The following is a 15,982-nucleotide window of genomic DNA, read 5'->3' as shown; positions in this document are numbered from 1 at the left end:
GTTGAGTTTGAAGTGCTTGTGGTACACTCAGATAAAATGTCCAGAAGCTGGTGGGATGCACAAGTTTGACGTTTTGGAAAGAGGTGTGAACTCAAGATACTGATGTCATCAGCACACAGGTGGTAAGTGGAGCTACGTGAGTGCTTATGCATGCTAGGCACCAAGTTCTGGGGATCCAGCAGTGAACGAGACAGTCAAAAATGTCATGCTCCTCACATTCTGGAGGGAGTCAACTGCAAATATGCAGCATGTCACATAACAGTGGTAGACGTGGAGATACCTACAGCAGGAAAGAGATGAAGGATGTGCTCAGCATTACATTTACAATATGGTAGACAGGTGTGGCCCTTACTAATAAAAGTGGTATTTGAGCCAAGACTTGACAGGGGAAGAGAGCCAGTCATCCAGTTTTCCAAAGGGCAGCAGGAACAGAAAACCTCCAGTGCTTGGCATGTCCCAGGAACCTCAAAGGAGGCCAGGGTGGTGGGAACAGAATGAGCAAGAGCCAGTGGCAGGAAACGACCCGAGAAACAGGGTGCAGGTAGAGGCAGGGAGGAGGGGAGACTAGATCAGACCTAGGGCTGTGTAGATCAATTTTAAGTATTTCCACTTAAAAATCTAGGTTGAAAGTCATTTTGGCGGATTTTGTGCTAAGCGAGTTTTGTTTTGAAGGATTCCTGTTCCTCTGGCTGCTGTGCTGGAGACTAAAAGGAGAGCAAGGGTAAAGCAGAGAATCCAGTTAAGGGTGGTGTGGTATCTAGGCGAGAAACGAGAGCCACAGTTGAAGAGGTGAGTTGTCCAATTTCTAATGTTTTGAAGGAAGAATTAACAAGATTTGATAACTGGACATTTGGTTTGACATCAAGCATTTGCCATTAGAGACTTAAGGAGGCAGAGTGAGGAAGAAGGAAAACTGAGGTGTCCTGAAAAGAAGTGAAGTCTCAAGGAGTGATTTACTGTCAAATGCTGCCTGGAAGATGATCAAAACCTACTGGGTAACAGGCAGCACTGGAGTTACTGGTGATCTTAAGTTTTGGTGTAGGAGTGAAGTGCAGCCTGTTTGGGGGGGTGGGGAAGAGTTGGCAAAATGAAGGCAACCTGTTTTGCTGTATTTAAAGGAAAGCCAATTTTGGGGGAAGACGCGGAATTTTTTTTTTTTAATTAATTATTTTTGGCTGTGTTGGGTCTTCGTTTCTGTGCGAGGGCTTTCTCTAGTTGCGGCAAGCAGGGGCCACTCTTCATTGCGGTGCGCGGGCCTCTATCATAGCCTCTCTTGTTGCGGAGCACAGGCTTCAGACGCGCAGGCTCAGTTGTGGCACACAGGCTTAGTTGCTCCGCGGCATGTGGGATCTTCCCAGACCAGGGCTTGACCCTGTGTCCCCTCCATTAGCAGGCAGATTCTCAACCACTGCGCCACCAAGGAAGCCCGAAGATGTGGAATCTTATCTTTAAGATACGACACTGTAGACTTAAGTGTGCTGATACTAAAAGCATTATGTCCTTCATGCAAGGCACATGCCCAGTACATCCAAATATTGTCATTCCATAGTATGGTAGGTTGTAAAACACCCTGTTCAGTGCTTTTTGAACAAGATGCGAGTGGGGAGATGTTGCTCTTTAAGGGGCATCTGAGTTGTTCTTGAAGCACTGGTTGAGGGGACACAGGTCTGACTTCTGACAAGCCGCCCCACACCACGTCGAACTCTGGGACATCCTTTGGCCCAATTCTCTAGCTGAATTGCGAGAATTCTGGCTGTAAACTGAAGCCAAGGCCCACCTCTCTAACAAAAGAGGCTACATTTGCTGGGTTAAAAATCAGTTTCCCCCTTGGGGAGGGTTGGGCAGAGCGCCAGGAATGCCGTTTATTTCTACAGCCTAGTAAAGTCAGCTTCTTGATATTCTATCTGAGGTCAATTTAATTTACACAAGTCTCCACTTAGCTTTAATTTCATGGTATTTACAATATCCACCAAAAGCTCTGAATCTGTTAGAACTTCAATGCAGAGGTCTGCTAGGGCACAGGGAGAGCTAGCTTCTGACGCCAAGAGGACACAAATAATACTGGTTTTACCCACCACCCCTCTCAGAGAATAAGCAGGTGCAACACTGAAGACAAAGGTTCTATCAGATTTAGCAGTATGGTGTATTACTGTCCGCCTAGAGGCTCCCCCCAAACCAAGTACAGGTTGCTCTTAGAAGCTAAGACAAGCAACCAGGACTCCAGCAACACTTTCAAGAGCCCCTACCCAAGCCAAAGCCTGCCTAGGATTGTCACATAACAAGGGGTTGGGGATTTGAGCAAATGCTTATTAAGTGGTCTCTGAAAATATATTTTAAACCTCCATGCAGGGCTTCAGTTGGATTAAGGAGCCAGTTTTACTGGGCTACTCTGGGGTTTCAAGGGGGAACCTTCCTTGAAACAGGAACAATTACAATTACTGAGAATGATGATAGGATTGTTACAGTTGTTTTGACCATGAGGGTGATAAACCTCTCAGTTCACCACATAGTTCAGTATGGTGACGAAAAGATAAATGTCACCAAGTTTGTTGTTATGCATTAGCAACGTCCCTCTGAATTCATAAGACTTGTGATTCTCAGCACTGCCCCTGATTACAGGTATTGTATATTGGTTACTTCCAGTAACATGACCTAAAGAGGAATAACCACCTTGAATTTTCTGTCTAATCAGAAAATAGTGAATTTCTGATTATGAATTAAAAGTTCCTAAGACAGACCTATCTCAAAACAAAACCTATCAATTCTTCATAAATTTGTAGGTGCTACTTAAAGTCACACAACTATATCAAGTATCACAATGTTTATTGATAGATACAAGTATATAAAATCAGGGCATGAACATGACTTGATAAATTAAGTAGACTTAATTTCAATACTATAATAAGAGGGACCAATTCAAATTCTCACCATTTGTTTCACACCCACAAAGACCACTTCAAGGGCATTTACGATCTCTCAAAACTGATCAGTTTTGTGCAAGTAAACCATGTTTCTTTTAAAAAGACTTGTGCACTTGCCCAGGCTCAAGGATATTAAAATCTAGCACATAAAGCCCATTACTAGAGGTAGAAATACAGGCAATATACTATTACGGCAACAACCATCAATTACAGTTAAGAATTTTTCTGTAACAACCAAATGGATAATCAAATATTGCAACAACTCAAGTATTACTGAGCAAAGTGCATTTCTACAGTATTCAGTGTTGCTATTCAGTTTTCTAACTTAAAACAGCCTATGATAACTGGCAGCAAAGAAGGTCCTTGCAATAGACTGCCTCTGCTTGAGAACTTATGATGTAATTATTGCATGCTGCTAATATACTATCTAAACATTAAAGATACTCCTAAAATATTTGATGGTAGACTATGATTAAGACATTACACTACAAAAAAACCTTATGCAGAAGGAAATCCTAACTGACGCGCTTCTGCTTTAAATATTGTGAAAACATTACAGCGGAATGAATTTTCGCAGTGGTTAGGTCAAATGCAGTTACATCATAGCAACAGTATGTTTTGCACAATTTAAGGCTTTGGCTGGTTCTTTTAATCAGCTTCTTCCTCTGATTCTTCTTCTTCAGCAGTTTCTAGCCAGGTTAGCCACTGATTCACCTGTAAATTTGTAATTTAACGAAATAAGTAGTACTTACAGAAGACAGAATAGCAGAATTTTTTATTCCAGATCAAACAACCTACCTAAGGACAAAAGTTTTAGATAGTACCACACATTTTGTAATTGCCAACAGTCTTCAGAACCTACATTTATGTATTAGCTGTAAGTTATTTTAAAGAATGGCTTAAGGACAGGAATAAAGACGCAGACGTAGAGAATGGACTTGAGGACACGGGGAGGGGGAAGGGTAAACTGGGATGAAGTGAGAGAGTAGCACTGACATATATACACTACCAAACGTAAAACAGATAGCTAGTGGGAAGCAGCCGCATAGCACAGGGAGATCAGCTTGGTGCTTTGTGACCACCTGGAGGGGTGGGATAGGGAGGGTGGGAGGGAGACACAAGAGGGAGTGGATATGGGGATATACGTATACATATAGCTGATTCACTTTGTTATACAGCAGAAACTAACACAACACTGTAAAGCAATTATACTCCAATAAAGATATTTTTAAAAAATGGCTTATTATTTGGATTTGGGATTACAAGCTGTTTAGGAACCATCAACTTGGGTGTCATTCTTTGACACCACTCCCATTACCCTTCAGGACTGTTTTAATATGGGACAGTGGCTCCTCCCAAACTTAAATACATTAGCAATGTGGCCGGGGCGGCGGGGGGCGGGGGGGAGGGGTGCGGCGTGGAAAGGCACACAGGACAACAAAGAAGATTCTGAAAAAGTAGATCTCCAGCCCCACACCGGAACTGTAGGATCAGATTCCCCAAGGACAAGACTACGGAAAAATGCTGTGAGGGTAATCCTCATGAAGCTAGTTCCTGAACCTTAGGAATAAAGATACTATAGACCATCATTTCTCAAAGCCTGGCCCCTGGAAAAGTAGTATGAGAATCACCTGGGTTGTATAACACACACAGGCCTACTAAATGAAAATGTCTAGGATCAGACCTGGAACTTCCTTTTAAATTACTTTCCAGGTGATTAACGTATGCTGTGGAATCCCCTGACATACAAATTCTTCCCCATGGCTAGAATTCTACTCCCACTAAATAAGATAAAAAATCATGGTATGAGAAATCAGAAACAATCTCTTTACTGACATTTAAAAAAAATGTCTCAATCCAATCGTGTACAATCACCCTATCTTTGTAAGTAGCTTTACTTCTAAAAAATGTTAGCCACCTCTAACCCAACAGCTTAGACACTACTAGGATTGAAGCCTTTTATTTCATAGCTTTACTTCATTTTGCTAACTGCCTACTTTACCACAGCTTTTAATAGTGAAGAATGACATGTATGTACAAATTACCAGGGTGATTTTGGTTGTATTTCAACTTTAAAAGGCTCATTATAAAGCAATACCAAGTAAACTGGAAAAAGCACACCGAATTTCTCTCAAGATTTACCTGGAACAAAGCCTTGCCTTTCCCTGGAAACTCTTGGGTTATATCTTCTTTCCAAGCCAAGAAAGCTTCTTCTTCAATAATCTCCATGTCATAGAAGTGAACAAAAAAGCGGAGTAACATGCCTAAAAGACAAAATGTAACCCCATTATTTAGTGTGCTGTTTAAGAATTGCCCCTCACTCATCATTCTTCTGATGTTGGTCCTCTCACCTTTCGGGAAGTTGCTATTGTAGCAGTGCACCTGAAGAGCATAGAGGGCACTGACTTGTAGATCAACGTGATCATGAAGGAATTTCTGCATTACTGGCTTGAAGGAAAGAAGCAGTTGTTTTTCCTGCTCTAACTGTTCTTTGGAAGGAGCAGAGGAAGAATCTGTTTCATCACTGGGTGGGTTTACTTCACTAGAAATGTACTGTAAGAAGCTGCACAGAAAGAGGTCTTGTTAGAACCTCAAAGTGAATTTTCTAGCTCAAGAAACAGACAATTCTTAGTCCCTTGCCTTGTAGATTTTCTAGGAAACAAAACACAGGTTAACTCTCTACTACATGTAGAAAACCACAACTCTGTTATCTTACCTCGTCATTAAGATGTTCACAAATCCTTTATCTACATGAAGTTTGGGAGAGATGTTATCTTTAATCCACTTATATATGGTTTGAGGAGATGGATCCAACTTTATTTGCTTTAACAGTTCCTTCTCCAATTTGAGGAGTGGGAATAAGAAACTCAGTCCCTTTCCTTCCAAGATCTCCAACATGCGGTCCTTATTCTGATCAATTTCTGAAGAGACAAAGCCATTCCCATCATCAGGTAGTTCATTTTACCTATGTTGGTCTAGAAAACTGCTCTACGAATGATTTTCCAAATGCACAAGATTCGTGTAAAATAATAAGGAACTAACCTAGCAAAGGAAACTCAGTATTTGGACCAAATGAGAACAGTTAAATCATAATAACCTCTTCTTTTTATAAAGATGAAGTCTATCTGTGGGAATGCTTATTGTTATCTGGACAGGATAATCACACTGACCTATATAAATTCACTCAAGGTACTAAGGAATGCCCAGATTTAGAATTAAAAATAAACAAAAAAATCCCCAGCATTCTCTTACCTGGGAGCATTTTCTGCATATTGACCTTGCTTTGTTGGAAAAGCTCTGTTAACCATTCTCGATCTTGTAATTTAGCTAATTGCTGAAGACAAAGTAAGAAGAGAGGAAAATGGGTGCCACTTTCCAGTGGTTGAGCTAGTTCTGAAATGCTCACCAGCTCCGAAATGATAGCACGAGCTGCAAACTGTGCTAAATATGATTTCACCAAGGGGATGTCAACCTCCAGTTTGGGGCACTGGTCCAATACATTCAGGAAAGCCTTAGAAGGAATATATAACACAGTCAATTTTATTAGTTTCCAAATTTGAAAGGCAAGAGTTCTTATGGAATCCGGAAAGTATTCTACCTGCATGAAGTTGTCACTTGTGGCTATCCCTTCCTGTTTGAGTAAACTGATCAAAGAACTTGCTTTTTCTTTATCTTCATCACTTCTGTCTAGTGACAGGATGATTACTTTGCTTAACATCTCGGGGAGAAAGTGTTTAGGAGCCCTCATCTCTCTTACACCATTGACAGCTTCATTTGCATTTCCACTATTCAGATATTCGGTTACAACAGTTTCCTGAAAAGAACAAAGTCCAAATATCTTTAGAGTTTTCCTATCTCAAATACACTCCATGAATCAGACTATGGGATTATTTGAGACTTACGGTTAATTTAAGCAGTTCTTCCTTTGATGGCGGTGGCTTTTTACTGGTCTTGGCAGGCTTTTCCTGAATAAGTGGTGGATTAGTTTTGAGACCAAGCTGAGGTGTCTAAAAAACAGCAAAATGGTAGATATGAATGTTTAATATTTTTTTTATTATTAAAAAGGAGCTTATGAAGTTAGAGAGAAGACATTAAAAAGCAGCCTTCAGGGCTTCCCTGGTGGCGCAGTGGTTGAGAATCTGCCTGCCAATGCAGGGGACACGGGTTCAAGCCCTGGTCTGGGAGGATCCCACGTGCCGCGGAGCAACTGGGCCCGTGAGCCACAACTACTGAGCCTGCGCGTCTAGAGCTTGTGCTCCGCGACAAGAGAGGCCGCGACAGTGAGTGGCCCCCGCTCGCCGCAACTAGAGAAAGCCCTCACACAGAAACGAAGACACAACACAGCCAAAAATAAATAAATAAATAAATAATTAATTAATTAAAAAGAATCATTTAAAAAAGAAAAAAAAGCAGCCTTCAGACATCTTCAGAAAATACTGGAATGACAGCAAACACTGTCATGCTACATACAGTCCATACCTGTCCCAGAGGTGGTGTTTGAGTGCGTGGTGGTTGTGCACTAGGAGGAATCATAGTTATCTGGGGCTGAAGCTTTGGCACTTGATTTTTATTCATTAGGAAAGACTGAGCAGGCCTCAGGCTAATCTAGAATTGCAAACAAATCAGAACAGATATCCAAGTTAACAAGCAGTTAGCTAACATATTAAATACAACACTCCAACATCCTAAAGTTAATTCAGCATACACAACCATGACAGAATCTATGGCAGAAACTTAAGTATCTTAAATAGCTAAACAGGTTACTCCATGTTATTAGGTTTAATTTCTGGCAAGAAAACTAAAGATCTGATGAGCACAAAAATAAAATACTGTTATAAGTCTTATACCAGAATTCTCCAAGGATTAGCATCACTAAAATATTAAAAACCAGAAGATTTAATTAGAGTTTAGAAAACATTTTACTTTATTCTAAGTCATTCTATTTGCAGGGAAGTCACAATAAAAATCTCATCAACCATTTTCCTTGCTCTAACTGAAGACTTTTAAGAGATTTGCCCTCATATCTCATAATCTTCGCTCATAGGACGCTGGACATCCAAAGAAAGAAAAAGCAGTAAAGAAAAGAGAGAAAGAAGGTAAAGAATTCCAGCATTAAGTCCTCTTAATAATGCGTCTTTTTATAATCATCGGGCAATAGATTTCTGAATTGACAAACTATGGTATATAAGTAACATAGGCAAATGTACCTCATCTGCATTAAGCTGTCCTTTCTTAGAAAACCGAGGTGGCATATCCTTCGACTGTCCTTGCAGCTGGGATAAGAGTCCCTGACTCTGGTTATGGTAGAGCTGGCTTAGCCCCTATTTCAGAAAGAAAGAAAGTCTAGATAAAAAGGGGTCCACAAATTATGGTAATCAAGTACCAAAGGGATGAGGCCAAGCCATAGGAAAGCTTAACTGAATTTGCCCAGAGAAAGTAAAAGGTGAAATAGGAAGAATAAATATCTAACCTAACTTACATAAAGCGATGTGACTTTGCTAATACTTTACTAATCTTAAGGATAAGCATTTTCCCCACTTTGAAATAACTGTCACACATATAAATTTGGTTTAGAAAAACACATTTTTAGGTTTTCTAAACCTGAAATATCTGTCCTTTTAAAAAAGCAAATCTATTCATATACATTCCAAGATTTAATACCTGTTGCCTAAACATCCTTAAATGTTTTCTTACCTGGCTTTTCATAAACTTGCCTCCCATCTCCCCAAACTGCGACTGTGTGGGAGGCATGATGTGTCCCCCATGGCCATTGAAGAGTTGATTTGAACGATGACGCCCCATGGTGGGTGAAAATCTATCCTGGATAACTCCTGGACCAGTACCAATTCCGCTACCTTAAAATACAGACATGAAGAACTCTTTACTATTAAAATGTTAAACTCAGTTTTTAATGTAACCAAACCACTATTTTGTTCAAAATCACCTGGCATTTGTCCAAACATATCAGCAAGTCCTCCAAGTGGGTCCCTATCCATTTTCATCCTGGGTGGCATAAACGGTCCCTCCAGAAAGAAATCACTTCTCATCCCTTGAGCCATAGGAGCAGGAATAAACACTCCTAGATCCTTCAGAAATATAAAGTGAATAAACACTTATTTCTGAACACTGTTTTACATAAAACTGAACTTCTCATATTGGGAAAACTAGAAATACTTCCCTGGACTATTAAGAGTGCTATTTATATAATTTCTATAAACAACTTCTCTCAAAAGGGCATACAAGACAGCATAAACATTAAGCTCTACTGGTAAGATGAGACAGTCTCAGAAAGTTTAAGAAGGTCTTTGTGCTATTATAAACTTAAAACCCACTTGATTAAAAACAAAGCAAAAACTTACTTTTACTGCATCTTGACGGATTTGATTGATCGTCTTTGGTCCATTGTCAAGAAAAGCCTTGCGAGGAACCCAATGGTGTTCTCTCAACTCTACGGTATCCTTTAATATAAAAAGTTTTAATAAGTATTATTTTAATATCCCTAAACAGAAAGACAGCATACCAACACACCTCAAGAAACCAGTTTTACCTGCAGCAGGAAACGAATCCTCGCTGGCAATTCCTTACTTAACATCAAGGAGCACATTCGGGCAAAGTACTGATCCATTAAGGACTGAAAGAAAAAAAAAATACACTTTCAGAAGAAAACGCTAAAGGCAAATGCATACTATTTAACGCTTCTAAGTATTATCGAGGTTAATGACTAACAGCAATCCTCTATATCACAAAAATAGGTTGTTTGATTTGAATAAAAATCAAGACAAGCTTACACTGTTTCTGTCAGCAACACACATACCTTGGCTCGTTCATGGTCTAACCTAGGTCCCACTGTCCTCATTATCTGACAGAGGCACTCCAAATCCTCTCCCATATCTTTGAGTTGGACTCTCTTCTTTTTTTCCAAAAGCTGCCAAAAGAAATAAATGTCACATGTTTATATATCCTTCTTGGGGGGCTTCCCTGGTGGCGCAGTGGTTAAGAATCCACCTGCCAATGCAGGGGACACGGGTTCGAGCCCTGGTCTGGGAAGATCCCACATGCCGCGGAGCAACTAGGCCCGTGCGCCACAACTACTGAGCCTGCGCTCTAGAGCCCAAAAGCCACAAATACTGAAGCCCAAGTGCTTAGAGCCCGTGCTCTGCAACAAGAGAAGCCACCGCAATGAAAAGCCTGCGCACCTCAATGAAGAGTAGCACCTGCTCACCGCAACTAGAGAAAGCCCGCACACAGCAACAAAGACCCGACACAGCCAAAAATAAATAAATAATTTTAAAAATAAAAATAAATCCTTCTTGGTTTAGATGTAGCACTTTCCCTTAAGTCTGCATTGACTCATAGCTCCTACAGTTCCTACAGTGTCTAGTATAGAACTCTTTATCTGGTTTCTGTTGAAGACATCCCTCCAAACTGAGCAACTTACACATAGGTAGACAATCAGTTCTACCCCTACCTTGCAAAACATGCTGCATATTTCCATATTTACGACATTTAAATAACAATTTTGCTGGCAATCTAAAATATTTAACTAGCCTACCAACACTCTCACATGGCAAAGTTATAAATTATAATTGACCCATTTCCCCCAAATAATGATGTACCCAGTGACTAATGTAAGCTTACATTCCCACTCATACTTACTGTTTTGATGCACTTATGAAGGATAGATTCATGAATAAGATCAAGCTTTCCAAGTTCTCCAATGAATTTGATGTTCCCCAACATCTTGATCTTGGCAATGGCTCTCTGTTCCTCCTCCTCAGGGAGGAGGGGATTTTCACGCTTATCATAGACTGAAATAAGTAAGAATAAAATCAACATTCAGAATTAAGTTGAACATATATAGTACTACATAGTACCAAACAAATTCTCACCATCAACATTTCTGGTTCGGTTTTCAAATTCATCTTGTAATTTGGAAATTAGGAGGCGTCTGAATGTCTATTGGAAACAAAAGACACTTTTGTCAGAGCTTGCTAATGAAACCTTTCAAATCAACTTTAAATAAGCAAGCAAACACTACCACTTACTGTGCTTTGCTTCTGTCCTGGCTGACCCTCTGCTGCTGGGCCATCAAAGTTTGGTGCATCTTCTGCCAATCGCAGACATAGCTGAGCATACAGTGAGCTATACTTTGGCTCTTCTAGGGCTTTGTCCACAATCTAAAATAGATGACTTTTTAAAACTAAATATGACAACTTTTGAAAAAACCTTTCTTTATAACTTAATACTTCCTTGTAGTCTTAAGGATCTTGAATCTCACAAATTTCTGACGAATTCTCTATGCCTCATCCGTAACCTGGGAATAAGAACATCTCTTTTGTAAGGCTTATTGTGTACACTAAATCAGGTGAGGCATGTAAAGTGCTTTAGCACACAACCTGGAAAAATATAAGCACTTAAATTTTGTTAGCTATTGCAGTGTACCAAAGAAGTCTAATTACACAGATCTCATACTAGCAAAACCCTCCCCCCCTCAGGAGTTGAAATTATCTTGGAAAAACTATAAACAGATGCTGGAATCACATCAACTATCATAAAATTCATTTCCAAAACCAAAATATGGCGTTCTCCACATAAGGAAAAACAAAGCAAAAACCCCCTTAATAGCCTAATAGCCCAATTAACCGTGCAACACAACACATACAATTTAAAATGACCTCTTAAGTCTGATACCATTAGAAGTTAGTGATTTTCTAAAAAAAAAAAAAAAAACCACCAGTTTTCAGAGATACATACATCTAATGTGTAACTCACACCTCAGTTTTAAGCAATAATGCAAATGTAAAAAACAACAACAACACACACACACCCCAACCTGGGTTAAATCTTTTCCTCTCCCTTTTGGTTAAGCCAACATTTAACTTACCAGCAGTATGACCCCTTTAAGGATGAGTTTAGACTCTACACCCACATTGAGGAGCTCAAGGCATAGCTTGTCAAACTTCTCAGGAGTAAGCTTATTTAGTATGCTAGGAAAAGAGGATTCAGACTAGGTATCAGCCAACACACAAAGAATTATTTAGTTGAAAAATCACCTTTAAATTATGTTCATTTTTTCCCCCATCACTTTCCCTTTTAATATCAAGACATATTCTTCTTAACCCATCTAACCAAAATTGAAATAAACCTGTTATTTAAAATATATCTACCTAATTGGGGGGTCCCCCAGCTGTTGGACAAGAAACTCACATCCTCAAAACCTAGATCAAGAGCCTCCTTAATATCAAGGCTACATCCAGGAGCTAAAACCGTTATGTTCTGTGCATCACTGGGTACACAGCAGGCATAGGAAATGTCAGCACAATGAGCTTGTGCATTTTAACCCAATGACTGAAAGCAACTAACTCTGAGCCCCAAAACACTGATGTGCCAATTTTCAGCTTAAAACTGTCAACGCTGGCATTCATTAAAATATACTTAGGGCATGAACATTGCCTTCTAAGTAATATAGCATACACACAAAAGAAACACAGTTAATCCACTTCTTCCCTCCTTTTATTTAAAGGACAAAACAGCCCCGATAAACTTACCCTCTTACTTTCCTGAAGATTGCATCATGTCGTTCTTTTTCATTTGCGGAGTTGTTTGCTGCGGAGTTGTCATCTCGTCTAGTGCTTCGTGCAGGAATCCATTTCTGAGCGTTTTGCCCTGGGGTTTTCCCCAGGAACTCGCTAGTAAAAAATTAAGAAAATAAAGATTAAGACAACTTGAAACATAGCATCCAGTCACATATCAAATGTCATACAGATCAGAAATCCTTCTAAACAGAAAAAACAGTTTAGTTTTTTCTCAACTTCCCTTACAACTAAGCAACTCACAATCAGTGGTTCTCAAACAATATTGTACATCAGAATCACCTGAAGGGCTTGTTAAAAGATTCCTAGGCCCATCCCAGTTTCTGCTTTAGTGGGTCTGGGGTAAGGCCCGATAATCTGCATTTCTAAGCTCCCAGGTGATGCCAGTGTTGCTGGTCCAGGAGCCACACAAGAACCAACATCTTCTAATGTCTCATGACCATGTTATACGCATACAGATTTACTACCACAATTTAGTATGGACAATAATGGCTGGCTTCAGAAACAACATCAGTGAAAACAATCCAAAGTGTAACAGGATAAAACAGCAGTTGAGAACGTCAACTCGTATTAGATGGTTTGGCTAAAAAATAATTACGAACTGATATTCTAAATTTAGGATATGTAACAGAAATCATACCCATTAAGATAGGATTCCTGATGCCGTATTAACTATGCTGTAATGCATTAGAAAGACCATTAACCTAAATCTATTATTTACACAAGTCATTCTTTTCACGCGTTTACTATACCTGTTGCCAGCAGTCTTGGGATAGTGCTGAGGTGCACCCCTACTTCCTCCTCCGCCCGAAGAAGCACTATTTAACAGAAAAACTTTTTGTAAAAAAAAAAGTATACCCCAAGTATATTTCACTCAAAATAGATAAAGGATCTCTTTAATTATTCTGCATTTCAGTAAGTACACCACAGATGAAGACTGAACTTAGGCCCAATGGAAACCCAAGTAATTAATTACATTTATTCTTCAGATAGCAAATAGAAAACAATGACAATTTTAGGGCTTTAAAAAAAATGTACTCGGCACATTATAAATTAAACCTGCAGCACAATTAAATCAGAATTACTTGGTGTGGTTATTCCTTGGTTTTGTGATTAGTCTTGTCACAATAATTGCCAAAATAAATCTACACATACCTGAAACGAGAAGCACCCCCTTCTGCAATCGCACTCTCCACTTTGGCGGCTTGACAACGAAGAATCTTCAAAAGAATAATATTAATGGATGGGGTGGGGAGGGAAGGGGATGGGAGAAATGAAAAACCTAGAATGAGAAAGAGTACCAAAATTAGACACCGCTATCATACAAATCTGTAAACCTGCTTCAATTACAATTTATTTCAGAGCCTGACACTGCAGTTGATTGACCTTACACTGCAGCGCAGATCTCATAAGACTAAAATAGAATATACTCGAAACACAAATGGACAGTAAAATTTTATTTTGTTTACCACCTGGAAATTCTCGTGTTCAAGGACGCAAGGAAGTGCCTACATAGAAGTGTAAGAACCTCTCAATTGCTAAGAACCAATCCTTAAGAAAGCCACATTCTACCTCCTTTACAACTGAGCACTGAGATCAGTAATAGACAATCTAACTCTTAACAAGACGGACACGTCCTGGGAAAACAGTTGTAAGTTTTTACTGCCTCAACAACGAACTACACTGAATAAGGGGTAACTAAAGACGGCTTTCCCCACTGTTCACTCTTAGCTGGGTGCACAGGGCCCATCGGAAGACCGGGGCCACAACATGGCAGCAGGAACCTCCGCCCCATTTTTTCCTTTCCTGGGAACAAAAGAGCAGTGGAGTCCTCCCACCCAGGCCCGAGTTAGGGAAGTGCTTCCGACAGCCTCTCGCGAAGCCGCCGCGGGCAAGCCTCGGGGAGGAGTGGAGGCCGCCCCCGCGGCCCGGCTCCCGGCTCTTTGTTCTCAGGCAGGAAGGCGGCCTCCTTCCCACCCGCCGCCTCCAGCAGCCCCCTCCCACCCATAAATCCCCAAGGAACTGACAGCCGCCTCGCTGCTCCCTCCCCCCCCCGACAAAAGCTCAAAAACCCTCGCTTCCCTCCCTTCTCCCGTCGCAGACGGGGCTCGCCAGGCAGGCCCTTCGCTCCTCCACCAAGGGCAGCCCGGCCGCTCCCCGCCGGCCCCTGGTCCCATACACCTCCTCCCCGCCGGGAGGCCGAGCTCCGGGACTCCTCCGCCTCGGCTGGTCCTGCGCCAACGGCCGGGCCCTCCCCGCCGGTCCGCGTCCCTCCCCCCAGCTCGCACCGCCCCGCCACGCTCTCCCCATCGGAGCACACCCGCGCCCGGGCTCCGGCTCCGCGGGGGACGGCCGCCGACAGCCACAAAGACGTCCGGGGGCCGCCACGTTCCTTCTACTCCGTCAGCAACGGGAAGGGAGAACAAAGGGGAAGAATTTTCAGGTGCCCGAAGCGCGAAGGAAACGCTAGAAAGGGGTCGCCCCGCCCGGCTCCGCTTGCGGCCGCCATTTTGTACCGCTCGAGAAGAAGCGGGCAGGGGCGGCGGCCATTTTAGAGCGCTTCACTCGGCGGCGGCGGCGGCGGCAGTGGCTCCACTCACCTTCACCGAGAACTCAGCAGCTGCCACTGCAGCTGCCTCCTCAGGATCCGGTCGTCGGGGACGGGGAAGGGAGGGGGAGGGGAACGGAAAACAAAAAAGGGGGAGGGAAGGGGGAGGAAGGAGTCGGGACTGGCTTGAAACTCTCAGCTCAAAAGAGTCGCTGCTGCAGCCACCACCCGGTACTCGCCGCCACCTCCATAGAGCTCCAACTCGCTGCTGGCGCTGAGGCGTGTCTGAAGCCGAACTTATCACTCTAGGGCAGCCGAACCCACCAGAGGCGCCCCGAATGGCTCCTTTGCCACCCAATCAGCGGCCCGGCTGCTGTCTGCCGCCAATCAGCGCAGGGCGGCGGGGAGGAGCCACAGGGCCAAGCTCGGTTGCGGCGCAGCCCCTCCGCAGTGCGCAAAGCCATATTCGCGAAGGCTCTGAGGGCAAGCCAGTGGCGTAAGGGGAACTGAGCACTGTCGGGTTGCGGCCCATTTGCGTAAAGTCCTAGAGCCCTCTGAGTCTGCGTTGGTGTGGCTGCCTTGTCTTCCTCCTGTCTCTTTGTTCCTGGAGTCCGCATCCCATGCTCGAGATATACAGGCCCCAGCCCCTCTACCTCGTTTTCTCACCGGGAATGTGGGAAGGAAGCTCGCCCTTCCACCCGACCCTGTCCTTGGCGTGTGCGAGCTCTGCTTTTCCTAGCGCCCTCGAGGAGCCGAGATTGCCCCTCGCAGGCTGGGCCTCCCTCGGACGGGCCTGTAGGGCTAAGGCCTGGCGCCCCCGCGGCGCGGCGCCGGGAATCGTTGGTCTCCAGGTGCTCGGCTTCGGCAGCCTTTAGGTCGGGGAGCCGGGAGAGTAGTTGAGAAAAGACGATGCATCTCCA

The 15,982-nt window shown here is 42.6% G+C and overlaps 1 protein-coding gene across 1 annotated transcript; it reads right to left on the bottom strand.

The window, feature by feature from the left end:
• Positions 1–2,806: 2,806 nt before the first annotated feature.
• Positions 2,807–15,420, bottom strand: EIF4G2 (eukaryotic translation initiation factor 4 gamma 2; the record flags this gene model as incomplete). The annotated part of the gene is made up of 22 exons (XM_082341486.1): positions 2,807–3,635; positions 5,064–5,185; positions 5,273–5,484; positions 5,638–5,842; positions 6,174–6,432; positions 6,520–6,735; positions 6,824–6,928; positions 7,401–7,526; positions 8,129–8,242; positions 8,616–8,776; positions 8,866–9,007; positions 9,281–9,379; positions 9,469–9,552; positions 9,736–9,846; positions 10,578–10,729; positions 10,811–10,877; positions 10,967–11,098; positions 11,806–11,908; positions 12,470–12,610; positions 13,267–13,332; positions 13,670–13,734; positions 15,115–15,420. Coding segments are annotated over 22 exons (3,054 nt in total), but the record flags the coding sequence as incomplete, so codon positions are not given.
• Between the last annotated feature and the right edge of the window lie 562 nt (positions 15,421–15,982).

This window comes from Balaenoptera borealis (assembly GCF_965194805.1).
Source record: "Balaenoptera borealis genome assembly, chromosome: 11".
Lineage (NCBI taxonomy): Eukaryota > Metazoa > Chordata > Mammalia > Artiodactyla > Balaenopteridae > Balaenoptera > Balaenoptera borealis.
The sequence above is the reverse complement of the archived record's forward strand: the minus strand, read 5'-3'. Positions and strand labels throughout refer to the sequence as shown.